We start from the raw sequence: 27,363 nt of genomic DNA, 5'->3' as shown, positions 1-27,363 counted from the left end.
AAAATAAAGTCACAGAAGTCCTGTGCCATCAAGGTTTTCAAATTCAGTGCTTTCATTCTTCCTCTAAAAAATTACTTGTATACGTAGAAATCCCTTTTCAAGGAAATACTGATTTGGGGATTTCTCTCTGCTATGACCACAGCTCTGAAACATTCCATCGTTGGTGGGGGTGATTCTTTCCCAAACTCTACATAGAGTTTGGAGAGAAGTGAGATAAAGGCCTAGACTATATCCTTTAATCAAAAGTGAATAAATATCTTTTTAAAGAGAGAAGTCAGAGAAGTACAATGCTTTACAGTATTGTCTTTTCTCACCACTCTTGGCCAGATACACGGATAATAATGGCATCTGGGGGCAGACACGGGGCCTCCCAACTCGAACACCTTCAGAAGGCCGGGGTCTAACAAGGTGTGAGCGCCATATAGAGTCAATATTTTTAAAAATACGGAGCACACAAAACAAAATGAGTTTTAAAACCTCTATGTAAATCTTCTCACCCTTCTCTTGAAATAGCGCACAGAAATGCCACTCTCTCCACCTTCCCCCCCGCACTGTCTCCTGCTTTTCATCTTGAACTGTGTAGCCAGTCGTCAACAGCTAGATCACCGCGCAGGCTGTGTGCCAGCACCAAGCTGACGGCTGCTGGTGGATTCCTGATGTGATCCTCAGGGCAGCCCTCGGCGTTAGTCCTATCACCGTTCATGTTCTACCAGAGGAAGCTGAGGTCGGTGGGGGCGGGGGGGCGTGATTTGTCTGAGATTCCAGAGCCAGGAGGGGCAGGACTGGGATTTGAAGGCAGGCATTCTGATTCCTGAGCCCAGAGACCACTTTATTGCCTGATATTTTAGTTATACCTGAGTGTTAATTATCTTAAAGTCTCACAAAGAAATGAAGCCTAAAAGTTTCTCCCTGACCCAAGGTTAATCATTACTCTGTTTCCTCCCAGCAGTCAGCGGAGCCGCACAAGCTGTACAGTCCGGACACTAACCTCTGGTGGAGCGTTAAGACAGCGGGCACGTAAGTAGGCGGTGACTTTCCAAATACGGCTGTGTCTCCTGAGACTGTGCAAGTGAAGCCTGGGGGTTGGACCCGAGGGTCAGCCTGCAGCCTTTTATGAAAAGACCCGATCCCAGCAGAGTGAAAATAGGTATCATTTCATCTCCACTTGGTTTGATTGTTTCTTTTTTTCCACAATGGAGAATCTTTCTCTCCAATCCCACTGCCTTTAAAACTGAATAAAACATTTGTACATATAAAATGAGTTAGGTTTTCTACCTGAGGTTGATTTTCAATGCCAATTCAATAAAAAAATTGTTGTGGAGTTTATACTCAGTTCAGCTTCGTGAAATATTCTCTTAATTTTCCTAAGGAATGTCTCTCAAATACGTCTCCCTCATCTCCATGCTGACTTTCACTGCTTAAAGGCCTTCCATCTTTGACGTCAATTGTGGCGATATTCTCCCAAACCACTACCAGATGATCTTTACAAAAACAAAGACTCGGTGATGTCACTCCCCACTGCAAACATTTTAATTTGCTCCCAACTGGCAATGGAATAAAATCCAAATGCTTAAGCATGACATTCAAAGGTTTTCATGACCAGAACACTCCCTTTTTTTGTTCTTTTCCAGCCAAACCAGACTACTTCCATTCTTCCAATACACCAAGGAAGGTTGTCACTTGTCTTAGCGTCTGGCATTCAGCAATAAACGACATGTGAGCTACAGATAGGAAGATACTTCTCTGCTACAGGATAGGCTGTGCCAGGCTCCGGGTGCGAGGGTGCAACCTACAGGCACTGCTCCACCACCTCCAACCAGCTGTAGCGTCAGGATCACGCCCAACCTTCAGTTTCCACTCAAACTTCCTTTGCTTCCCTCGGGGGCATAAACAGGGTATCTTTATGGAGCACCGCCGTGCCTCAACACCTTCCGAGCAGATTTCGTTCCTCCAAAGGGCAGCCAAATATTCTACTAGGGCCAAACATCTTGAGTACAATCTGGGGTGTGGCATACAGTTTATGTTTGATAGTTAGTGGAAAATACTGAGCAATGCCCCCAAATAACACCCCCTCCCACACACACACATGCTTTTCAAAGAAGACAGCCCTTGAAAAATAAAGTTTGCTAACCATATGTGTTTGCTGGGTCATGGATCTGTGGTCTTCCCAGAGAGTTTCTCTTTCATGTCTGTGCATTTTTTCTACTCATTCCTGCCATCCACTCAGAAGCAAAATACATGTGCCCTCAAGGGCCCTATGGTTTTCACAGGAGAAACATTCAGTTCCTGAGTTCTTTCTCCTCAGGGTGTAAGGGGGACTCTCCACAGGCACTCTACATAGATAAGTCCTTCTCTCTGCTCAGGGTAGACAAGGGCCTCAATTTTCCTAAGATAACTGTTACATTTTTGCAATGGTCCATGAAAACCCATCTAAGCCAACATCAAGGAACTAAATTAAACCCCTCTGCATTCACCAATTGCTCTCCCAGAAGGAGTCTTTGTGTTTTGTCAAGGTAGATAAACACAATGTTTCCCTCGGTAGCCCTGCCCCGTTTGAAGCCACATTTAAAAGTTTAATGAGACACATTTCTACCAGATGTTCTTTCCCCAAAGCATCTGGATTTCATAGACTATTTATCACTACACGTTCTGCCAAAACTCTTTCAGTGAAATCTGTTTATTCAGAAAAGAGTTTCAGCTTTACCATCTAGTAAGTCTGAATCAATCAGAAACCAGCCTGTTTAACTCAGTAAATAGTTCTGTGCCCCAGAACTAGACATTTGTCACTAGAGTAGCTGGGTGACCGTTACCCAGGAATGTGGGAACTTGGGTCCTGCACAGCAGCTGAACGCCACTTCACATTCTCTGGAAACCAAACCACAGTCTTCAGGGATGGTTCTCTGAACTTCGCTCCACACCGAGCATTTTTCACACGCTTCTAACAGACTTGGGTGGACCTGCATATATCCATGTCCACAGTGCAGCGGGCACTTACTGGAGTGGCTACTCAAAAGATTTTATGATCATGTAGATCTGTATTAGTCTTTATTAAAGTCGGAATTATTTATTTGCCTTTCAGCAGCACATATGGTTTAAGACAAATACAGTAGCTCTTTCCTCTTTTCAGCCAAGTCTAAAAGCCTCATCCTGGCATTGTTACTGTACTCTTCCAGGTTGAGAAAACTACACGACATCTCAGTGGAAAGTCAAGGCCAGCCAAGACCGTTTGACTCTGCCTGTTTAATAATTGCCAGTGTTTCCTTTAAACCAGGATTTAAAGACCTAATTCTGCCTGCTGTCCATCTTCATCTCTGGTGACTGCCAAACAAACCTCCTTCCCATTGCCCAGACATTCCTCCAGTTTACCTCTGAGTCTTCGTTCACATCATCTCATCACTTCTCAAAAAGAATATACATGAATACATAGGCAAAAGTGTGCGTGTGTGGGTATATAGATGGCCAGTGGTTAAACTGAGGACAGATTTCCCCTTATTTTCTTTGTGTCTCTTTTTGCCCTTTGTCTCTTATCTCATTGAGATTAAACAGGTAAGTATAACACAACATGATTGACGATACAGCAGAATATCAGTTTTTAAAGTTTAATCAGTTTAAAAAGACATCTTAAATTTAAATTGGCAGAGGGCCGGCCCCGTGGCTTAGCGGTTACGTGCACATGCTCCGCTACTGGCGGCCCGGGGTTCGGATCCCGGGCATGCACTGATGCACTGCTTCTCCGGTCATGCTGAGGCCGCGTCCCACATACAGTAACTAGAAGGATGTGCAGCTATGACATACAACTATCTACTGGAGCTTTGGGGGGAAAATCAGTAAATAAAAATTAAAAAAAAAAATTTAAATTGGCAGAAATGCAGAAGGTAGGAAGCTTTCTTTGTAGGCCACAGTTCTGCCTTGAGATGGCAGATGTTAATTTGAGGTGGCTTTATCACACACTTCATCTGCATTCTCATGTGTACAGTTTTAATTTTTTAGCAATTTTATTTCTTAATATATATAAGGCACAGTGTCAGCAAAGATTGCAATTCAAGTGCTGACAGCATCCTGGAAAATATAAACGAGTGCTTTGGAAGTGGTGGTGACCAGGGCACACCAGTAAATACCTGGTCTAAGAGGAATGCAAAAGCTGCCATAGGAAATGCAGGCCCATTTTTAACAGATAATATAAATGATCAAGAGAAGCTAATAACTGGAATCTTTTTGTGAAATCTCCACATTAGCATCTCCATCAAACATTTAAGCACTTTTTCAACCACATTAAACACGGAGACCGATATTTTGCAACCCCTAAAAGGCACAGTTGGTTGGTAGTGGGGTAGACCAGAGCAGGCCAAGCCAGGACTCCAGGATGAGAGCATTCACAGGAAAAGGGCAGGTTCCACAGCAGGAGACAGAAGAGAGGAGTTCAGACTGAGCTCAGTGTGTATAGATCAGGGTTTCTTAACTTTGACATCATCGACTTTTGGGGCAAGATAATTCTTTGTTGTGAGGGGCTGTCTAATGTAGGATATTTAGGAGCATCCCTGGCCTCTACCCACTAGACACCAGTAGCACATGTCACCCCATCCCCATCCTCTGTTGTAACAATCAACAATGTCTCTAGACATGGCCGAGTATCCCCCAGGAGGCAAAGTTGTCCCAGGTTGAGAACCACTGGTGTAGATTTTGGTGGTAATACGAGATGGGAACTGGTGTCAGGGCAATGCCTCCTGGGGTGGTGGGTGAGTAGTCTAACCAAGGTGGGACCCTGGGAGAGTGCAAAGGAGCAGAGTGACGGAAATGTGGTAGCAGAGGTCAGTGTTGGAAAGAACCGAAGGCATAGCAATCCAAAGCTGGAACCCAGGAGCCAGGACCAGGAAGAAGGCAGTGACACAGTTACCCTCATCAAGCAGAGTGATTCTAGAAGTGGGACCACGGGTCAGGATCACTGCCAACTTATACTGTGAACAGGATACGTGGTTGAGTTCAAGTCTGGGGCAGAGCACAGCTTACAGGGAGGAGTTGAGAGCCCCAAGCTGTGGGGATTAGAGCAGTGATGAGGCAGGGATATAGGGGTCTTCTAACCAGAGATGGCAGGAAGCAGGATGAGGATCCTTCATCAGGGAGTCTACTCACCATTTGCTCTCAAGGACCAGGACCTTTGTCTCAGCTCCAAAGAATAGCTCTCGTCCTGAGGGCTGATCCATTGTTTTGCTTTTCTTCCAGGATCCTCCATGGGAACGAACAGAAACCCAGTCAAGTCAGGAACTTGTCCTTGGCATTTTTTTCCTGGAGAGAAAAAGAGTTGTCCCAACTCTTACAGTTAATCTCCTCTATCAATCTCGAGGTTAGTGGGTCTCTGGAGGGGCCTCTGAGTAGCTCTGAATCTTGTGGCTGCCTCCCTGGGGACCAAGGGCAAGTCATTCACAGAGGCCAACTCAGAGTTGCTATTTCCATTCTAATGTATAGTTTCCTCCTTCACTGTGGAAAAGCTCGGTATTTTCAAGAGTTTGCCTGCCCAGGAGTCACAGATTTGGAGCTGGGCTAAATGTGGCCCACAGCTGTTTTGTTTTAAAACGGTAGTTTAGAAGTTGGAAACTTTTCACTTTAAAAATACAGATATCCAGCCATTTTTCAAAAACTCTGGCAACACTAAGCCCTCATTTCCCACATGGAAACAAGTGGCTAGAAGTGAGTGGCCACTGTCCACCGAAGGCAAGTCTCCTGCTCTTCGGTTCACCCAAATCCCATTGTCTCCCCAACGTGGACCACTGCACCCATTAAAGCCACCTGCCCCTGGTGGCATTTACATTATGAAATAAAGGGCAGAGGATGTTAACTCTGCCAAAACAGTATATGTCTAGTATTATCACAACTCAAGATCTGCCCCTCATTTTCTTATAACGCAGGAGTCTTACCAGCCCACCATAGTCAACTGCAGAAACTCTCTCATATTCAGTGTCCATCGTGAAAAAAGGAGTCCTTAAATGGCTCCCTGACCCTTGCTGGGGTAAGAGAGGTCCACCTCACAAAGCCAGTTTCTTCCTCTTTCCGTTGTCCCTCAGGGAAGCTCCCTTCTCTCTCTTCCAGTAAGCTTCCAGAAGCCGTGACCATTGTCAGGAGTAGCTCCTACCTCAAGGGTTTCTTATAGCGTCTTTCACAGGAGGTGGGTACTGCCAGGTCTCCATCACAGTGCTTAAAGGCAAGGCCTAGAGAAGCTAAGTTTGTTAGGATACAAGTTCAGCTGCTTTAACAAAAGCCCAAATGCATAATGGGGGAAATATTTTCTCACTTAGTAATCCAGAAGGAGGTGGTCCAGAGAAGAGGGCAGCTCTGTTCCACGAGGTCTCCAGGGGCCCAAGCTTCTTCTATCTTGTGAAAACCATGTTTTCCTCATCCACATAGTACAAGATGTCTTATCCCTGCATTCTCATCCAGCCAATGAGAAGAGGGGAAAAGGGTAGTGGAGGGCCTTGGACTCTGGTACAGAAGGTCCTAAAGTCTGGGGGTCATTTTTGACTTTTCTCTTTCTCTCACATCCCACATCTGGTCCATTAAGAAACCTGTTGGTTCTATCTCCAAAATGTCTAGAATTCAGTCATTTCTCATCACTTCTGCTACCGCCCTGTTCCAAGCCACCCTCATCTCCAGCCAGGATGATTGCAATGATCTCCTAACTGATCTCCCTACTTCTACACTCAGTCTATTCTCAATATGGCAAAAAGAGCGATCTTCCTATAATGTAAATCAGATTCCTTTTTCCTCTGCTCAGAGTCCTTCAACAGCCTCCCATTTCCCTTTGAGTAAAAATCAAAGTTCTTCAACGCCTACAAACCTCTGTATGATCTGACCTCCCACATCCTTGATGCTTCTTTCCTTGTTCACTGGCTCACCCTATTCCAGCCACACTGGCATCCTCACTGCTTCTGGAATATGTTAGACCCACCTCTGCCATAGGGCCTTTGCACTGGCTGTTCCTTCTGCCTAGAAATATCCTTATCACTAACTCCCTCACTCCCCAAGCCTGTGCAATTATTGTCTTCTCAATGAGCCCTTCTCTGACCACCTCACTGAAAGTTAACACCACTTCTCCCATTCCCTTCCTCGTGTTCTTTCCCCCCATTTTCCTACAGCACTCACCACCTTCTGACACACTATGTAATTTGCTTTTTTATTATGTTTATTTTTTACTGTCTCTCTCCTCCTGCTAGAATCTAAAATCTGAGAGAGAAGAATAGTTGTCTCATTTAGTGAAGAATCCCAATCAGCTAGAACAGTGCCAGACAAATGCAGGCACTTACTAAATGTTTGCTGAATGAAATGAGTGATCAGGACTCAGGAATTGTGCTTGCCAGCCCTGGGTTAATGTGATGGGTTGAGTTACAGCCCCCCAAAAAGATATGTTGAAGTCTTGAACCCCAGTATCTCACAATGTGACCTTATTTGGAAATAGAGTCTTTACAGAGGTCATCAAGTTAAAATGAGGTCATTAGGGTGAGTCCTAATCCAATGTGACTGGTGTCCTTATAAAAAGGGGAAATTTGGACACAGAGACAGACATGCACATAGAGAGGACACTGTGTGAAGATGAAGGCAAATATCAGATGATGCACATACAAGCCAAGGAATACCAAAGTTTGCCAGCAAAACACCAGAATCAAGGCAAGAAACATGGAACAGATTCTCCCTCACAGCCCTCGGAAGGAAACACCCCTACCTACACCTTGATTTTAGAGTTCTAGCCTCCAGACTGTGAGATGATAAATTTCTGTTATTTTAAGCCACCCCAGTTTAGGGTCCTTTGTTATGAGAGCCCTAGGAAACTAATGCAGTTAGTCTCTAGATATTGGGTAGGTCTAAGTGAGGTTTGGAAACTTAATTAGATCTAGAGGCGCCTGTAAACTAAAGCAATATACAAACAAGGTATAATATTAAACAAGAATGTGTCCTCAAGGATTAGCTGTGTCTGCCCCAAGGACTCTGTAGGACAATTTCTGAATTCTGCCTTACTTCTCTTTCTCCATCCACCTCTTCCCTCATCATCACCACACAAAACACCTGCGCTAAGTCATAGGGGAATTCCCAGCTTATATTTCCCATGAAGGATTCAGCTGGGCAGCACTCAGCTCCTCTTGAAGATCTTTCTCCAAGCCTGAACTTGTCCTTGCATCTAATCAACTCATCTGCTCTCTGGAAGATTAGGAAGCTCTCTGGTACAGGGCTTTCTGTTTGAAGGGATTCTGTTCAGATAGATCACTCATCCTCAAGGTACCGCCCCCTGCCCCAGGAGAATTGGGAGGGTGGCGGTTGGTGTCCTTCTGCTGGCTCTGTGATCATTCCGGCCCGGCAGGGTCAGTAACGACACTGGAAGGGAAAGGCTTCTGACTTTCAGTGAGGATAGTGGTTGTGTGCAATTTGGGGTTTTCCATGGACTTTCTATGTTTGGGGAATGAGGTTCCATCTACTCAACTGCTTGGGGTTGTGTAAGGCGATTTAGACCACTACCCAGGCCGTTTGGCTTCAGAATTGCTAACAGCCTAAAAGAACATGTCATGGGCACCAGGAAGGTAAGGGTGTCCTGGAATACAAGCAGAAAACCAAGACAGGGAGTTGGAGGCTAGGCTTGAAAGGATTTGACACTGGGGAGTGTCAACCACCAGAAGGAGCGGAGAGGGCAGGTAAGATCCCAGGCCTGAAAGAACAGGGCAGCAAGAAGGAAGCCAATTCTTGCTGGAGTAGGACAGAAAGCAAAGGACTTGGTATCAAGAGCAAACCAAGATCCTAAGATAGAACTGTGGGTCGTGGTGAATTCTGGCAGCGACGTTCACTTAGGGGTGAACTCACAGATTCTCCTCTGAGGCTTTAAAATTACACCTGGTTCTGAACCAGATTTGTGGCAGAGCCGATCCTTTACGAGACCCACGTTAATCACCAGTATTATGTTAGGACTTGTACAGGCGCTGCGGGCCACAGAGATGACAGCCGTTGTTCTCGGGGAGTTCACAGTTTGGTGGGGCAGAAATCAAAGATAAGTCAATGACAGTATCATCTTTTAAGCAGGAGAAGAGAAATGTGACAGGAGAGGGGAACATGGCAGCGACGAAGAGCTCGGGCTCTGGGTCCAGCAGACCTGAATTCAGATCCCGCTGCTCCAACTACAGATTGTGTGATCCTGGGCAAGTCACTAAGCCTCTCCAAGCTTCAGAGCCTTCCTGTAAATGGGAACAATAATGGTGCTTAACTACTTCACAAGAGTCCTGTGAGGATCAAATTAGATCATACATGCCTCAAACCTAGTAAATTCCCAATAACATTGACTATTATTTATAATAATAGTTATTAATACTATCATAATTATCTGGGGGAACGTAATGTCAGGAAATGTTTCCAAGAAAAGGTGGCATTTGAGCTAAATATTGGAAAATAAAGAGAAGTTGGCTGAGTCTGGGGTTGGGAGGACACGAATGAATTGCTTTTGCTTTTTAATTATGCCCTGCCAGATTCTTCAAACAATTTTAGGTAGGATGATGAACTCAGTGTTAGTCGAATTGAGTTTGAGATGCTCTGAGCAACACAAGATGTTTGACTTCATTCTAACCCTACTGTAATCCCAAATCTTACGTTTGCCCCATTAATGATTGTAGCTCCATGAAATGAAGACAAATATTAACATTTTTCCTACTTGATTTTCAATAGAAATAACACAAAATAAAATTGATGATGCTAAAATTGCACCCAGTAAACTTTGTTTTGGTTGAAAAATTAACATTTAAGTCTTCTTAATCCAGGAAAACTAGCCTTGATAGAAGAGAAAAAAAAAAAGGTCACAAAAGAAAACTTACTTTGGGTGAAATTACAATAGATAAAATTTGGTAGGGACAAAAATAAACAAAATAAAACTGATTAATAAATCAAATCTTTGTTGTAAATGTAGAAAAGAATTAATTCAAATTAATTCAAAATAAAGGAATTTCAGTAAAATAAAAATTTAAATAAAGCTTAACTGCACTCTATAAGAAATTAATATAGAAATTAAGTGATCATAGTCAAGTTTACTCCAAAAGATACCTTTCGGTTGAAAAGCCTTCCACATTGATGTAATTCTGATGAACACGTTTGCTTTCATAAACAAAGAATTAAAACATCCTTGGGTTCAAAATAGTGGGTCAGAATCTCCAGTGCTTGCCTGTGACATCCAGGTGGGTGGGTTGAGGAAGCAGCTGGAACTCTGTCTAGAGCTTAAGAGGGCCGGCCCAGTGGCGCAGCGGTTAAGTGTGCGCGCTCTGCTACAGCAGCCCGGGGTTCGGATCCCGGGCGCACACAGACCCACCACTTGTCAAGCCATGCTGTGGCAGCATCCCACATAAAGTGGAGGAAAACGGGCATGGATGTTAGCCCAGGGCCAGTCTTCCTCAGCAAAAAGAGGAGGATTGGCAACAGATGTTAGCTCAGGGCTGATCTTCCTCACCAAAAAAAAAAAAAAAAAAAAAAAGAGCTTAAGAAATCAGGGTACAAATAAGGATTTTGAAGTCACCACCATGTAGGTATTAATTTGTTTTCTTCTGCATCGTCCATAAAATAATAATGCAGAGTAAGAACGTAATAAATGCTTGTTGAATGTTAGATTGTCTCTAGTCAGCCCTGCAAGCATTATGAACAGAGGAATTGCACCTGTAGAGTCAATCACTTTAATTTAGCACTTACTGAATACAAAAATGGACTCTCACACCTTTGATAATAATCAGAGCGAAACTGAGGTCCACCAAGACTTGGACATCTGGAGTGTAATCACAAGTCCTAGCAAAGAATATACTATTTCCAGTTTTTAAGATGAAATATTTTTATCCTTATGTTCCGTATCATTCACCAAATATTTCTTCTTCTTTTAACAATTATTTTCTCTCTTTTAGGTTTGCTTCTGTAGAGTTCTTCATTCTCCACTTAGCAAGGCCATGGAAGATCTAGAGGAAACTTTACTTGGAGAGTTTGAGAACTACTCCTATGTCCTGGAATATTACTCCCCAGAGGCTGATTTGGAGGAGAGTGCCCGCCTGGGAGTCGTCCACTGGGTCTCCCTGGTGTTGTACTGTTTGGCATTTGTTCTGGGCATTCCAGGAAATGCCACTGTCATTTGGTTCACGGGATTCAAGTGGAGGAAGACAGTCACCACTCTCTGGTTCCTCAATCTGGCCATTGCAGATTTCATTTTTCTTCTCTTCCTGCCCCTCTACATCTCCTATGTGGCCATGAACTTCCACTGGCCCTTCGGCATCTGGTTGTGCAAGGCCAATTCCTTCATTGCCCAGTTGAACATGTTTGCCAGTGTTTTATTCCTGACGGTGATCAGCCTGGACCGCTATATCCACTTGATTCATCCTGTCCTATCTCATCGGTACCGAACCCTAAGGAACGCCCTGATTGTTATCATATTCGTTTGGCTTTTGGCTTCACTAATGGGTGGTCCTGCCCTCTACTTCCGGGACACTCTGGAGTTTGATAACCAAACTCTTTGCTATAACAATTTCCATGAGCATGATTCCGACCTCACTGTGATGAGGCACCATGTTCTGACCTGGGTGAAAGTCATTGTTGGGTACCTCTTCCCTCTGCTGACAATGGGCATTTGCTACTTGTGTCTCATCTTCAAGGTGAAGAAGCGAAGCATCCTGATCTCCAGCAAGCATTTCTGGACCATCCTGGCTGTGGTCACGGCCTTCTTTATTTGCTGGACTCCGTATCACCTGTTTAGCATTTGGGAGCTCACGATTCACCACAGTGGCTATTTCCATCAGGTACTGCAGGCTGGAATCCCCCTCTCCACCGGCTTGGCATTCCTCAACAGCTGCTTGAACCCCATCCTTTACGTCCTAATTAGCAAGAAGTTCCAAGCGCACTTTCGGGCTTCCGTGGCTGAGATTTTCAAGAACACGCTGTGGGAGGTGAGCTGCTCCAGCACTGCGAGCGACCAGCTCAGGAACTCCGAGAGCAAGAACCCGTGTCTCCTGGAAACAGCCCAGTGAATTCTGACTCTTTCACAAGCCAGTGTAAGGCTTCTGTGTGGGTCGCTGGACAGATGGTTTCAGATTGTTGGTTCCAAGATACAGAGCTGACCGTTTCTTGTCATTGTTGTTTTTGGTCAGTATATCGGCATCACGTTTTTGTGTGAATATAAAACTTAGGATCTTCGTTTTTTCCCCCTGCAACTTAAATTATCTGTGTTATTCTTGCTAAGTAGATTAATCAACACTTATTATTTTTTCAATTTTAATAACTTTTTAAAAGTCCTAAATCTTAATGTTAAATATATGACTAATTTCAAAAATATTAAAATGTTTGCTTAAGCTCACTTTCATTTTGCACAAGTAACCTATTAGACGTATTCTTAAAATGTAACATATGTACTTAATTTCTTTATCTCATGTAATCTGTGATATACATTTATGAATTAAAGTAATAGTTGGTTATAGTAGTTTAAAACATTGTTCCAGTTAACTATTAATGTTTACCAAACTGCCCCAAGGTCTAGGTGCTTAAAACAACAATTTATTATTGTTGTATCTCACAATTCTCAGAGTCGGGAATTCAAACAACACACAGAAGGGAGGGTTGTCTCTCTGCTTCACAACGTCTGGGGCCGCACTGCACTGGGATGACCTGAGTGGCTGCAGTCTGGAAGAGCTGGGCATGGGCTGAGCAGCTCTCTTCCCTGCTCTGTCCTCCCCTCACCCCACCCCGTCCCCTCCGTCTCCTGCCCTCCTTTCTCTTCTCTTCTCTCTCCACACAAGTGTTCCAGCATGGCACCTCAGGTAGCCAGACTTCTTATATGGCAATTAGGGCAACTTACGGAAATTTCTAGTCCTCTTAAAGGCGATGCCAGACCCTGGCACGGTATCACTCCCACTGTACTCTGTAGGTCAAAGCAGTCAAAGGCCAGCTCAGATTCAAGGGGAGAGGACTAGACCCCACCACTCGATGGGGATACACTCCCGTCTCTAATCCCCCACGATATCATTATAAACGTAAATGTTTTTGGAAAGTTCTGCGTAAGTGCAAGTATGTATGAGATTGCTATAAAAAGGAATCGTTGACATCCAGATAGCAGGTAGGCCAGCCCAGTCTCAGAATGATTTCAGAAAAAGAAAACATGCATGACATTGATGTTTCCACCTTCTGTTCCTGTAAATCCATAGACACCAGGATAATAAAACCAATCAAGTGTACCTTTAAGTCAGTGACCTCTTCATGGTGCAAATCTGCTGCATTTTAGACTGTGAAGCATTATGACCTCTATTCATCTCTCTCTTTAGCAAATAGATGAGCACCTAAGAGGTATACAGAGCCATGGTAGAGAGATGTTATGAGGGATGCCAAGATGCATACGGTACTTACAGGTTAGATGGTGAGATTACACCTGCATAAAAACAATCCTGGAACAAGATGACAGCAATCAGGGCCACAGGAGAGCCAGGGCAAGTGTAGATCATTCAGAGGGGAAAGAGACGGCGTCCAGTCCGAGGTGAAGAAACACTGGAAATCTGTGTCCTGCCTGTGGGGTTTCCTCAAGACCCTGCTCCTAGCCCTTGTCTCCGCTGGTACCCTTGTCTCTTATGAATACAAACTCTGCTACTTGTTGTAATTTTAAAAATTTAATTTTCTCTAATTTCTCAATTTTATTTTGAAAGTTGTGAGGGGAGCCATGTTGTTTCTTGAGTCAGTATCCTTTTTTATTTCATCTTCTAGTTTTTGGAAATATCAGATTATTTATTGGCTATGTTCTTTAGTGTTAGCCCCATGCAACAACCAGATCTGGTTTTGGAAATGAGTCCCAAAAAATGTGTGGCATAGCTCAGCATATCCCAAACTTGTGTCATTCCCAAATGTCATGTTTTCTACCCAGTCCAGGATGGGTCAGGGAAGGCAGGAGAGAGGATCAGCGTGAGTTTCTGGCTTTTTGTGCAGCCTTTCAATGTGCCCCTCCACCACTGGGCTTTGAGATACTCCACGCTGCGTTCCCATTAGCCCTGGTGTCCCAGAATCAGGAGAAAAGCTGGAGGATCCAGAAATGAAGAGAACTCTATGGGCTCATCCTTGGTTTGGGCAAAGGGAGAGACTCTCAAGGCTGAGAGAGGAAGAAGGCTGAGGAGCAGGAAGGGGATGAAGCCACCAGGGGCAGGAGGAGATTACAGAGCAGGTGGTATTCTGGAAGCTACTCTTCAGGGTGGTGCTCTCTAACCTTTGTGAGTCATTTTTCTCATTTGACTCAACGGGCACAGCATCTAGGGCCTGTGAGCTTTCCCAGGGCCGATGAAAATATTTGAGATCTTAAAAAACATTATCGGCTCTAACATACAAAAAGGAAGCCTGAAAAGCCAAAATTAATAAATAATTACATGTCTATGAAATATGCCTTTACATTCATCACATGAAATATTTTTTAATTATATAAAAATTTATAATTAATATGGGATTTCAGTATGCTTCAATGTTTGATATGAGGGGTGGAGCTTCCTAAGGTCTACAGAAGTCTTAGAGGAACTCTGAATATATTTGAGAATCTAATGAAAGTTATGGGTCCTTTCCTCAGAAAAATGCTTTTAAATAAAATTTCAGGGAGTCTTTAGACCCCAGACTAAGAACTTCAGTTTTAGTGGCTTTTAAAATAAAATAGCAGATAGTGGGGATGTAACAGGAATCTACCAAATAGAAAGTAGCAACCAGTGCAGGCAGCTTCCCAGCAGAAAGAGGAGCTGATTTTTTATTCTCAGCTTGAAGATCGAAAGAGTAGCATAGCGCCAAACATGGACCAGGGTTGGGGACACCAAGCCTCCCTCCGCCCCCCAGCAGTTGGGATCTGGTAGGTGGGGCTCTCCAGGGGTGTAATGACCAAGAGCAGGATGATGACTGAAAGGACAGGGGGGCTGGAGAAGGGCCGTGCACAAGCCACGTGGGGAGGAAGCGAGGGGCTCCGTGCCCAGGAGGAGAGTGAGAATCCCAGGCTCAGGGCCCGGGGGCATGGACCCAGGGAGATAGACGTGTCTCCTCCTCAAGGGGAGGCAGCTCTTTGAAACAGAGGCAAGTCCCAGGCCTCCGGAGGCAGGATATCTGGATTTGAATCACGGCTCCAACACCTCTTAAGTCTGTGGCTTTGGCTAAAGTAATTCAAATTTCTATACTTCAGTTTTCCCCATCTGCAAAATGCTGGTAACAACAGTAGCACCTGCCACATAGGGCTACTGTGAAAATTAAATGGGTTGATGCAGGTAGAGCACCTATACAGCGGTGCTCAGCCCCACAAGTACCTGATAGATACTAGCTGGTATTCTATTTACCCAGCGAAACTCCTGGCATCTTCTGAAACAGTAACTGCTCAGTAAACGTGAGCTCCCTTCCTCCTCTTGAATGACCGTGAAACCTCAGAGGAAGAACAAGGGAACAACACTAAGAACTTTAAAACAAGATGGTTTATAAGTGCTATAAAAAAGTATTACGGGCTGGTAGCCTGCCAGGGGCAAGAAGGAGCAGAATCAAAGAAGCCTTCTTGACAGAGGCATCTGAAGCGCACCTTGAAGAATGGCTACAATCTTACCAAGTGCAGGTGAGAAAAGAGGCTGTTTCAGGTAGGCGGCACAGCAAGACCAGGTGTTCAGAGGTTGGAAAACATGGGCTGTGTTCAGAAAAGAGAGACTAGACCCATTAGTGCCACAGGGACGAAGTGACGACAGAAGATTCACAAGTTGGCGTCGGGCTGAATAGTAACCCATCGTTCCTCAGTATTCTTCCACACAGGCAGTACCTCTTTTTGAGATGCATAGTTAGAAGGCTATGGACATTTTCCTTTGATTTTTACTTTACTGAAAGCTATTCAAGCCAATGACATTCCAAATGAGATTCTCACTGGGGACATTTCCTGAATGCAACTCTTATCACCCACACAGAGCAAGTAACAGGAGAACGTGTGTCGATCAGTCTCAACTTCCATTTTAAGTTTACCCCTTACATGACCTTATCTTCTCTCCCTGAGGGTATGAAGCAAGGGTTACACTGATGAAATAGGATTAAATTTAAAAGCAGAGATGAGGAACTTTCCATTCCATTGCCAACACATCCTCCGGCCTATGAAGACCTGGTTTGAGTTCCTCCTCTCGCTCACTAGGTAAAAAATCCAGCAAGTCGTCTTTCAGAGTTCAGTTTCCTCATCTACACACAGTGGTAACAGCGTCCGTCTGCCTTGTTTATCTCACAGGCTTGTAATGGGGTCAGATCAGATAACTTATACGAGGCACGTATTTTTTACTTTTTTATTCTAAGGGCACTAATTGCCATTGCCAAATTGTATTTGTTTGGAAAAATATATATACGTATATCTCAAAACACTAGTGCGACTCTTTTTGTATTTGTGTCTTTGTCCATAAGCTTATCTTTTCATAGTAATAGGCAATGAAAAATCAAGGATTTTTCAATGTTGCTATAGTCTCCATTACTTTTTAAAATAATTACATTAAATTCATGAACTACTTCATTGAGTCTGTATGCCGTAATTTAGCCATTTCCATTTACATTAGGGTTGTAACAGTCCTTTCATTTCTCTGCTTCCATCCACACCATCTCCCAGTCAGAGGTCTGCCTTTGTCTCATCATTGTGTGTCTTGGAAACCTTCAGGGCTCCCCACCGCCTTCAGGGAATGAGCCAGGCTATAATTCAACTGCCTCTGCAACGGGCCCCACCCTGTGTAATCCCAGCCTGACACTGCAAATCCAGACCGACTGGTCTAAATGCCTCCCAATCTCTGTTCCCACTCCTGCCCTTATTATTCTGCCTTTCTCACCCTCCTGGAACATTCTCTCTTTTTTTTTTTTTTTAACGAATTACTGATTAAGGTCCATCCAGCTCAAGTCTCAATTCCTCTAAAAAACTTTTATTCAAGTCTAGCCTTCCCTGACCCTCTGAACTTTCGGATTACTTGCTTAATCACAAAATGACTTTTCTTCTTAACAATTTTGTGTTTGAACCACCTCCCTAGAGTTATTTTCTTAACTCTCCTTTCGTATTTTTACAGCATCTAACAGTGATACCAAATGAATCAGTTTTGAATTCCCACACAGTGCCCAGCCCTGTGCTAGGGATACTGAGTATGAAAAACCACCAAGGTTTCAGAGTCATTGTAATCACTTACATTATGGAGCATGAGAAAAAGGTGGGCTCTTTTATTTGTTCTGTCTTCCACTTCAAAGCCAGAAACAAAAAAAACCTCTATGTATACCTATTTCTGGGCCCATTGGTTCAAAAGCGGTTGATCAGTACACTGGCTCACAGGCAAATATGAGCACTGCTCATAACTGCCAAAAACTGAAAGCAACCTAAAGATCCAATAGGCTTTGGATAAATAAGGAGACAATGAGTGATGCAACTGTTAAAAAATCAGGGAGCTTCTTATGTACTGACATGGAACATCCAAGATAGAGCTCACCTCCAAGAGTCTGTTTCTACCGACAAAATGCACGGGGCAGAAGTGCGTGTCGTGTGCTAGTCGGTCTGTGCATGTGCTCACACTAGGACTGGAAGACCTAAACCTGTGACACTGGTTGCTTTCATGGAGGTTACGGGAGGCCTGTGAGACAGGGGAGACTTCACTGTATAACCTCTTGAATTTTGAACTGTTTTTTTTTTGTGAGGAAGATCAGCCCTGAGCTAACATCCATGCTAATCCTCCTCTTTTTGCTGAGGAAGACCAGCTCTGAGCTAACATCTATTGCCAATCCTCCTCCTTTTTTTTTTCCCCAAAGCCCCAGTAGATAGTTGTATGTCATAGTTGCACATCCTTCTAGTTGCTGTATGTGGGACGCGGCCTCAGCATGGCCAGAGAAGCGGTGCAGCGGTGCGCGCCTGGGATCTGAACCCGGGCCGCCAGTAGCGGAGCGCACGCACTTAACCGCTAAGCCACGGGGCCGGCCCCTTGAACTATGTTAATGTACTATCTACTTTTTAAAATATGTAATTAAGATACCATTAAATATATCTATTCAAGGCCATGGAGACAAGGTTTTTAAAGTCACGTGCTTTATCGTCATTTTAAGATTTACAAGACAGCTGTAGTTTTAATTGGCCATTCTGAATTTTTAAACTCCTTTTATCTTGAACCAAATTTTTAATAATTTTTTATTGCTAATAATTTTACTTAATACTTAACGTTTTGGTCAAGCTATCTGGTACTCAATCCCTTTAACATGTCAATGATGGTGAATTACTTTTGGCTACTATTCACTAGCTACTACATCTCTCCATAGCAGCATTTCCAGAATTCCCAGGTTCTCCGGTTCTCCAGAAAATGAAGTGCTGCCCTCTGCTGGCTCTCATGATACTGACAACCTGAAAATTTCTCTGGTGATTTTAGACTGGGTCTGTTGGACTAAATACCGCTTAGTGGAGGTGATTTTAGTCATCACTACATACATTTCCGAGTAAATAAATTTTTCTTAGAATTCACACAATTCCCCACATTCAAGGTAGTCACATATAAATAAAATCAAATTGAGAGGAAAAAAACCCAGCATCGTCTGGCTTTGCTAGGAAAATTTTGACCTCAAATGATTTAATCTCTTTGGTCTACAAAGAGATTACACAGACGACAAAATAAGGACACTTTTAGAGGTCAGCAACCCTCAAACTCTACTTTCGTAAAAACTGCTACTGTCAGAAAATATAATCAAATAGGCCATATAACCCAATGTAACTGTTAAAATGCAGCTGTTTCCAGTATTTGACTATCATTTGACTCAACACCTCGCCCTCATCTCAGTACATTAACCTGCAGCACCTCAGCACTGAGGTCCCACCTCCTAAGAGGATCAATCCATTTCCAAATCCAAGTAAAATGTCCCACTTGGTCCCACCTCCACACCCAAGCCAAGGAATTAATGACCTATATATCCCCCCTTCCAGGAACCAACGCCCCTCCAATCACATTCCCAACACTTAAAACAAGTTCTCCCTCAACCGTCCATGAGGCATTCTATCAATTTGCAACAACTGCCTTGACAAATTCATGACAAACTCCAGGAATCTGGGTTCCCTCCTCTGGGTTATGGGTCTTTTACTAACGTTGCACATCCCATCTCATAACATTTGACATCATTTTCAGGTGGGCTTTGTAATTGTGTCATTTTTTTCAGTCACAAGTAAGCCCCAACTCCAAGACGCCAGGTTACAAATTACTTCGTTGGCCCTTTAAGTCATTGACTGCTTAATCAGAAAAGGTCTTAGTCCTGTCATTCACCTCCAAATGTTTTATTAACTATTCGGCAAATAATTGATGTTATTCACTATGTGCCCGGTATTGTCCTAAGCACTAACTATAATGACTCATTTGCAATTCTTTAAAGTATTCCCAATATTCCTATTGAGAACCAACTCAGATATTAAATAACTTTGTAATCCCCTCCAAAGGCCAAGGTTGGAGCCATTATAAACCCACAGTGCCAATCATCTAAAATTAGAACTCAATACAAAATGTCCACAAGTGAAGTTTTAGCTCCCTGATTTCTTTTAAAAACAAAGCAAACATGGAAACTTGAAATATTGTGGTAAAAGTGGTACCATCCTGCTTGCTGAGGATATCACTAATGGATACAGAAATTATACTAAAATTTAGTCCATTTCTATTAATTTGTTTATATAATCTACTCGACATCTACGTGTATTCACAGTATTTGTAATAGGTAGTTTCCCCTCTTTTGGGCTAATGTCTAACAAGAATGCCAACCCAAATTTATATTGTTTATGAATTACCTATCTACTGAATTTCTTCCCTCAAAACGGAAAGAATAAACACCACCCTCCTATTTAAGAGTCAAGAGTCAAGGGTTGTCTTTCAAGCTTTTATTTAAGGGCAACGATCCACGATGGATTTTAGATCTTGTTGAAAGCAGCCACATCCATGGACTGTACATAGTCCTCAAAGGCAGTGATTCGCTCCTCGAGCATATCTGTTCCAACTTTATCGTCTTCAACTACACACTGTATTTGAAGTTTTTTAATTCCATACCCCACTGGAACTAGTTTAGCTGAAAAGAGCATTAAGAAAAATCTTAGTTAGAAATGTCTTATTGATTAATAAAGGTTGAAACTTACATGCAAATTCCAGATGCCAGTTTCAACAAGCAGAGAGTAAACTCACAGGAGCCCCAGACCAAGCCGTCTGCCTGAATGCTTCTGACACACTCCTCCAGTTTGGCCATATCTGTCTCGTCATCCCAAGGCTTCACGTCTAACAGGATGGAAGACTTGGCCACAAGTGCGGGTTCTACGAAAAAGTACAAAAAACAACATTATCCAAATACTCAACCATATTTTTTCACCCTAGCCCAAGAAAGTTAACAAATCTTAATTTGTTTGAAACAGTCATCTCCTTACCCACACAAAACTACATGATACATCTTGTGTTTGTCACACACGTGCCCACTTTCTGTTTTGCAAAGAAAGAGGAGTTTAACTGTGCAACAGTTTCTTTCCCACAGAGGAATGCCACAACTGCCACCGTAAGAACAGCTGCAGCCCAGTGGCTGTGGAAGTTTTTTAAGGAAGAACCACCTCTACAGAAGGTGCTGAAACACTGACCCATTCAACAAATGGGGAGGAAACTACTTTGCAAATCAGTCTTTGAAAAGATTACTCACATTACCATGAAATGAATGAAGTTAAATCATAAAATGACCTACTCTTGGCTTTCTTTGACTCATACTGTGCAAGGCGTTCTTCTCTTAGCCTCTTCGCTTCTTCACTTTCCTGTAAAAAAAAAAAAAAATTAATACATTTCACAAAGCTGGTTGTTGCTCAGCTTAAAGCTGGTGGGGTCACACAACAAAGACCAGCTTTATCAGAAAAAAGCAAATCCATCACGAGCTCAGCCGAAAGATGGTGATTTGATTTTATTCATCATGTAACCAGCGAGAATTTTTAAAAGGCAGGTAATAAAGTGAGGCCAGGATTCAAACCCAGGCAATGTGGCCACAGAGCCTGTGCTTAAGCACAACACACAGCACATCAATTTTTGCATACCTCTTCATCATCAGATCCAAAGAGATCAATGTCATCATCGTCTTTACTATCTGTAGCTCCACTTCCTGTGGTGTCTTCCACATCAGCAGGGCCGTACTTGCCCAAAGCCTTCTTCACTCCTGGCAGGCTTGAAAAAAATTTGAACTTGTTTTCACTATTATCAACAGACTCCTTTTGTACTAAGAATTTACCCTTCAACACTCCCAGATAGTTTTATATGTTTTAACTCCTCACCCAACAAACAATAGTAGCATGTGAGACACCACATTCAACACTATGATTTACTCTTTCAGAATGAGTATTTGAGTAGTGCACGGGATCCATGTCCCCAAACTTCCACCCTTGTTGGCAGTTTCAGAAGAATGGCCAAGGACTGAATGAATGAGCCCCCCATCTCAACCCAGAGGTGGGCCCCCAGGTCAGGGCCAGCACAGTGGCAAGGCAGAGTGGGGAAAAGTTGAACTGCTGCTGCCCATGTTCTACCTGTTTCCTAACAAAACGGAGCGTTTCAGTCTCTTGGCCTTCTAAAGTCACAAAGACGTTTAGTTCGTAACTTCCCAAGAAAACTAATGTAGCCTGAGTCCCATTTGTCACATGAAAAGGCTGCATTTGTGACCAACGAACCACGCAAAGGAAGAGTTACTGAGAATTTGATCAACGACATGGTCTGTCAAATATTTTGCAGAAATTCATGTCCCAGTTTCACAGATGTTGGTATCTTGCAGAGAAACTTATACGTTTGCAGCAAGGCCTCTGCAAAATGTTCCCGCACTAGGCGTCCTAAAGTCATCTCGTCCTCCCCTGGGAGGGTCCACAGCCACATTCAGATCGTGGATGTATGTAACAGCAGGCGCCCTGCTGCATGCGCCCCGAAGGAGCAGCTGTCACGAATAAACCTGTCATGCCCTGCTGTCTGTGCAGCCTCCACCGGCACTGAGGCGGGGGCACACTGCATTGGGAGCCACCCCGGTGTCCTCCCGCGCCTGTGCACACTACAGATCTCTCCTCACCCACTGCGGCCTCGGTTGTGCTCTTCGCTTCGCACTCACCGAGAGAGAACCACCGAGTCGGGTACACCCTCAAGCCCGGAAGGGCCCCCATCCTCCAGAGAACTCACCTGGCCTTCTCCCTCTCGTAGGACTTGATGTGGTTGTACCAGCGCAGGGCGTGACACAGGTCGGCGGGGGGCGGGCCGGAGACCGCCTCGAACACGGCCACGTCGGCCTGCGACGGCACGAACCTGCGGCGACAATTACGCAGGCTTTAGAGGACAGCCAGGGCCCGGCACACGGGGGACCCGCCGACGCCACCGGCCGCCTTAGCCCCCGTCGGAGACCAGCCCTGAGCCGGCCTCCGCGGCCGTGCGCCGTCCCCAGGACGCCCGCCCTCCCGGGGCCGAGGCCGCGGTCTGACCGGCCCGCGGGACGCTGCCCGCGCGGAGGCCCGGCGCCCGGGGAGCCAGCGGCGGAAGACGCGCGGCCCCGGCCCGCGCCCCGCCTCCCGGCCCCGCGCGGCGGCCCTCACCCCTCGATGTAGCTCCGGTCCGCCAGGTAGTCGTTGAGCACCTGGAGGCCGGCGGCGCTCCTCAGGTCCCCGAAACCCATGGCGTGGCCGGGCGGGCTGCGCGGCACCGAGAGCGGAGCGCTGCGCGGCGGCGGAAAAAGGGCCGCAAAAGGCCGGAAAGCGCCTTATATAGAGGGTGGCACCTCCCTCCCCGCACAGGCCGAGGTTAAAGGTCAGAGTGCGTTCACAGTCTCCTTCCCCAACGTAGAGCTTGGGGGCTCTGAATTAGACGGCCCACAAGCTACCCGCGGACCTTTGTTTGTCTGGAAATTAATGAATAAGAGGTATTCCTTAAATTAGTACCGCCAAGGCTCCGAAGATTATACGAACCGCCCTTTGAGGCACCGGAGATGACCGAAGACGCTCCGCCTCAGCCTCCCGCCACTTCCGGCGGAACTGCGGGGCCGCCGTGCCCGGCTGCTGCACCCTCTGCCCCGCCCCCTGTCGAGCTGACGGAAATTGCCGAACTCAGGCTCTGCCGGACGTTGTCGAATAGGGGCTTTGCGTCCCTCCTGGCTTGCCGTTCCCAGGCGCGGCTGACGGAGGGCGCCGAGGCCGCCATATTGAATAAGCGGGCGGCCTTGGAGGGTCGGCTGGGCGCGGACGGTTGTGCGGGCGGCCGCGGCGGCGGCGGCAGGGACGAGGTGAGGTCGTGTTTGGTGGGGAGGCCGAGGGGCCTCGGCCGCGGGAGTTGACGTCTGGACGAGCTGTTTCCTGTGCCCGGGCGCCCCATCCTCCGCCTGTCCTTGACTGGGCCCGCGCCGCTGGTGGCCGTCGCTGTGCAGGGCGGGCGGGCATTCCGCCGTCGGAGAGGGTGGCCTGGGCCTCAGCCCCGAGGCTTCCCCGCGCTGTCCGTGCCCGGTGCCGCGCGGCGTCGGCCGCTGTTGCCCGGGGACCGCCGCCCTGCGGGTGTGTGCTCTGGTCCCGGCTTTGCGTCTGACCGCGTCGGGCGGCCCCGCTGTCCCTTCCCGGGGACGCTGGGGAAAGGACGCTCGCCGGGGCGCCAAGGTCGCCCGCGGGCCAGGGCACGGGCGGACGTTCTCGGGGCCGGTGCGCGCTGGAGACCGCGGCGTAGAAAGAGTCTGGTGAGCTGTTTTGGTGAAGGGGCGTCGGTTGTGTTCTGCGGAATGTCATTTTTTCACCGAATCGCGTGTGCGTGAAGCGGCGTGTAGAGGGCTGCCGGAGCGCCTGCATGTTTGATTCCGGGAAGTGGAGGTTACGGCCAGAGATTGGAGCTGGAACTCAGTCAGCAGTAGTGATTGAACGTCTAGCGTAAGCCAGAAATGAGTGCCTGGAGGATTAAATGGGTGATACGACGGGGCAGGAGTTAGGAGATGTAGATAGGCTGGTGAAGGAAAGTCTCCCTGAGGAATGGCTTGTAAGCTAAAATTTGAAGGGTGAGGAGGGGCCAGAAAGATATGAGGGAAGAGCATGTCAGTGTGAGGCCACAGCCCCTGGGAAGAGGGGAGAGGCTGTGGGACAGTGTGGAGGCCTGGAGACTTGTCGGGGACCATCGTAATAGTCCAGGCAGGAGATGGCGGTGGCCTGGAATAGGGTAGTGCCTTGGAGGGAGGGAAGAGGGAGGATGCAGGGTACGTGGAGTAGTAGTGTCCCTATACCAAAAAGCGTCTGTCTACTTTTAGAAATGATTGGTCATTAACGTCTTCCCATCTTAGAGATGGTGATTTCCGTTCTTACGTGGTGGCTAAGTATGTGTAAAGTACCTATCAAAGTTCTGCAAGTCTGTATTTCTTATGTTAGGGCTACGCAGTACTCCATTTGATGCTGGATTCTCAACAGACAGCCTAGTTCTGGTTGATTTCCTGGCTAAAGTGGGCACTACTTTTATATTCTATTGGAGACAAACAAAATAATAGTATTACAGTTTTTACGTTGTTGTATGAAGTACTGATTCTTGATTTGGAATCTGTCATTACTCGAATTCAACAAGTTCAGGTTTACCTTTACATTGATATCAATAGATTTTAATAGAGATGCTACTCATTCTGGAACTTGGCGATAAGGCTATTTGATGGTTATATTCCCAAGGATTTGGTGCTAGGTCTTCAATAAAGAGAAATTACCAAAGTGCAACATTTCTTGTCAAGGAACTTAAAAGTTTAGTAGGTAGTAAAATTGATTACTACCCTCCAGTTTAGTAGGTGGAATAGTAAAGATGTATACACATTGTGTGCTGATAGTGAAGAGAAGGAGCACAAAAGAGCACCTTAAAGCTGGTCTTGAGTGGCTGATACCACCTAAATCCAGCTTTAACGTTTAACGTTTATTGAAGTCCTACTAGTTACACGTAGGCGAGGAAGGATAGTTTTCTTGCTCTATAGATAAAGAAGCAGAAACTCTGATTTACCACACATCACTCACTAGTAGGTGACAGACTTGATGTCTGTGAATTCAGTACCACAAATGCTGAATTAATGAATTTTATGAATTATCTAAGTCTGAGTTAATGAATTTCCTATTATACGCCATTTATAATGGGTATCTGAAACTTAATGCTTAAAATTTATGTATATATGGGGCGGCCTGGTGGCGTAGTAACTGGTTAGGTTCATGTGGCCTGGGCTTCGGCGGCCCAGGCTTCGCCAGTTTGGATCCTGGGCGCGGACCTACTGACGGTTCATCAAGCCACGTGGAGGTGGCGTCCCACGTAGAAGAGCTACAACTCTACAACTATGATACACAACTATGTGCTGGGGCTTTGGGGAGAAAAAAGAAAAAAAAAAGAGGAAGATTGGCAACAGATGTTAGCTCAGGGGTAATATTCCTCACACACACACACAAAAACTTATGTATATGTGCTAGTTTCCATTTTCTTTACATTCAAAATTCTTTATGTCGATGCATTCTGATCATATAATTTTCATTTTTAAAAGTTCCAAATGAAAAATTATAATTTAGATGTTTAGCCCATATGATCAAGTGAATGGACAAAAACTAAACGTTCAGATGATTTTTCTTTGTTTGCTTATGTTTATCTTTAATTAGTGTTCTTTATACAATCAACTCCCATTTATTTCAGTAATTCAGCAGACTTTTTAGAGCAGAGTTTCTCAACTTCAGCACTGTTGACATTTTGGATAATTCTTTATTATGGGGGACTGTCCTGTGCATTGTAAGATGTTTAGCAGCACCCTAGCCTCGGCCCACTAGATGCCAGTAGCTTTCCCCGAGTCGTGACAACAAGCAAGGTGTCCAGACATTGCCAAGTATTCCCAGGGAAGCAAAATTGTGTCTGGTTGAGAACTGCTCTTAGAGCTTACCATGTGCCAGCCTTGGGGATAGGCACTGAAGATAGGTTCGAGAAGTTCCTAAGGCAATGAGGGTAGAACAGACATAAACAGATCTTTGCACATCTGTAAGATAAATGTAGTACTCAGCACAGAAAATGGCACTCCAGACACATAGAACATTAGAAAGCATAGTGCAAGGAAACGAAGGCAGAAGGGTAGGCTTTATTTTACCTAGCTGTTAATGATAAGCTCACTGTTCTTTAAGTTTATGTTATTATATAGTAGTGTTTTAAGTTTGATCATTTGTTGATGGTTAAAAACAACAAAATTGTCCTTGACATAGAATCAGAAGACCCAAATTTATACACCAGCTGCTCCTTCTTAGCTCCTTGACATTGTACAAATCAGTTCATCTCTCTGAGACTTGAGTATTCTCATCTATGGAATTTGGGGGAAAATATCAGGACTTGTGAATGTTCAATGAAATAATGTATGTGAAGTGCTTTAGAACCATAAAATAGTACCAAAAAGACTATAATTAGGGTTATTTTTCCTACAATAACATAACTCTTCTTTGTTTTATTCTTAGCACTATGTTAAGGATATCTGTAAGAAGGGCCTTGGTAGGCCTTTCTAAGTCTCCTAAAGGATGTGGTGAGTATTTTTTTTTTTAATTTGCATTTGTGGGTACTAGACATTTTTTTTTTTTTTTTTTTTTGTGAGGAGATCAGCCCTGAGCTAACATCCGCCAATCCTCCCCCTTTTTTTTGCTGAGGAAGACGGCCCTGGGCTAACATCGGTGCCTATCTTCCTCCACTTTATATGGGACGCCGCCACAGCATGGCTTACCAAGCAGTGCGTCGGTGCGCGCCCGGGATCCGAACCAGCGAACCCCGGGCCGCCGCAGCGGAGCGGAGCACTTAACCGCTTGCGCCACCGGGCCGGCCCCTAGACTTTTTTTTATAAATTCATAGGTCGGTGTTTCTTGAAAGACCCTAAACCCATAGTATGTTTTAAATAAAAATAGAAACAAATGGGCTGGCCTGCTACCACAAGCGGTTAAGTGCCTGCGCTCTGCTGCAGCGGCCCGGGGTTTGCCGGTTTGGATCCCGGGCGCGCCCCGACGCACTGCTTGTCAAGCCATGCTGTGGCAGCGTCCCATATAAAGTAGAGGAAGATGGGCATGGATGTTAGCCCAGGGCCAGTCTTCCTCAGCAAAAAAAACGAGGATTGACAGATATTAGCTCAGGGCCCATCTTCCTCACACACACACACACAAAATGGAAACACATGACCCAAGTTGAATAGAATAATTTTCAAAATATAAGTTTACCTTGAACGGTTTATAGAAATTATCATGGAATAGGGGCTGGCCTGGTGGCTTAGCGGTTAAGTGCGCGCGCTCCGCTACTGGCGGCCCGGGTTTGGATCCCGGGTGCGCACCGACACACCACTTCTCCGGCCGTGCTGAGGCTGCGTCCCACATACAAGTAGAAGGAC

General features: G+C 45.1%; 3 protein-coding genes and 2 non-coding genes across 8 annotated transcripts in view; 2 read left to right on the top strand and 3 right to left on the bottom strand.

The window, feature by feature from the left end:
* Nucleotides 1-12,639, top strand: part of CMKLR2 (chemerin chemokine-like receptor 2) — a 38,332-nt gene extending 25,693 nt beyond the window's left edge. For 2 of the 4 annotated variants that reach the window (XM_058549678.1, XM_058549677.1), the window contains 2 exons: nucleotides 947-1,017; nucleotides 10,905-12,639. In XM_058549678.1, the coding sequence (XP_058405661.1) occupies nucleotides 10,947-12,014 (1,068 nt within the window). In that variant the 5' untranslated portion in view covers nucleotides 947-1,017; nucleotides 10,905-10,946 and the 3' untranslated portion in view covers nucleotides 12,015-12,639. Of the gene's footprint in view, nucleotides 1-946; nucleotides 1,018-5,132; nucleotides 5,342-10,904 lie in introns of those variants that run through there. The other 2 variants (XM_058549679.1, XM_058549676.1) reach the window with 2 other exon arrangements.
* A 7,216-nt stretch (nucleotides 12,640-19,855) lies between these two features.
* Nucleotides 19,856-22,738, bottom strand: EEF1B2 (eukaryotic translation elongation factor 1 beta 2). The gene is made up of 6 exons (XM_058549675.1): nucleotides 22,574-22,738; nucleotides 22,167-22,289; nucleotides 21,050-21,176; nucleotides 20,710-20,776; nucleotides 20,169-20,294; nucleotides 19,856-20,055 (listed from the first exon to the last, which is right to left on the bottom strand). Exons 1-6 carry the CDS (start codon nucleotides 22,651-22,653, stop codon nucleotides 19,901-19,903), a joined length of 678 nt encoding a protein of 225 aa, XP_058405658.1. The 5' UTR covers nucleotides 22,654-22,738; the 3' UTR covers nucleotides 19,856-19,900.
* LOC131411094 (small nucleolar RNA SNORA41) lies at nucleotides 20,429-20,561 on the bottom strand. Its single transcript, XR_009221488.1, has one exon. It is a non-coding gene; the product is annotated as a small nucleolar RNA SNORA41 (small nucleolar RNA).
* Nucleotides 20,860-20,938, bottom strand: LOC131411092 (small nucleolar RNA SNORD51). Its single transcript, XR_009221486.1, has one exon. It is a non-coding gene; the product is annotated as a small nucleolar RNA SNORD51 (small nucleolar RNA).
* A 447-nt stretch (nucleotides 22,739-23,185) lies between the features above and the next one.
* NDUFS1 (NADH:ubiquinone oxidoreductase core subunit S1) overlaps nucleotides 23,186-27,363 on the top strand; it is a 29,686-nt gene continuing 25,508 nt past the window's right edge. The window contains exons 1-2 of the mRNA XM_058549673.1: nucleotides 23,186-23,256; nucleotides 26,453-26,517. Of these exons, the coding sequence (XP_058405656.1) occupies nucleotides 26,457-26,517 (61 nt within the window). The 5' untranslated portion in view covers nucleotides 23,186-23,256; nucleotides 26,453-26,456. The remainder of the gene's footprint in view (nucleotides 23,257-26,452; nucleotides 26,518-27,363) is intronic.

The sequence above is a fragment of the Diceros bicornis genome, chromosome 10 (genome assembly GCF_020826845.1).
Source record: "Diceros bicornis minor isolate mBicDic1 chromosome 10, mDicBic1.mat.cur, whole genome shotgun sequence".
NCBI lineage: Eukaryota > Metazoa > Chordata > Mammalia > Perissodactyla > Rhinocerotidae > Diceros > Diceros bicornis.
This window is presented reverse-complemented; position numbering and strand designations above follow the sequence as displayed.

What these genes read in the sequence shown, in the direction of transcription:
- EEF1B2 (XM_058549675.1), bottom strand. Translation starts at nt 22,653, where the DNA reads ATGGGTTTCGGGGACCTGAGGAGCGCCGCCGGCCTCCAGGTGCTCAAC. An exon ending in GACCGGAGCTACATCGAGGG is followed by an intron (nt 22,290 to 22,573) that starts GTGAGGGCCGCC and finishes TTGTCGCCGCAG; the next exon opens with GTTCGTGCCGTCGCAGGCCG. An exon ending in TACGAGAGGGAGAAGGCCAG is followed by an intron (nt 21,177 to 22,166) that starts GTGAGTTCTCTG and finishes ATTTTTTTCAAG; the next exon opens with CCTGCCAGGAGTGAAGAAGG.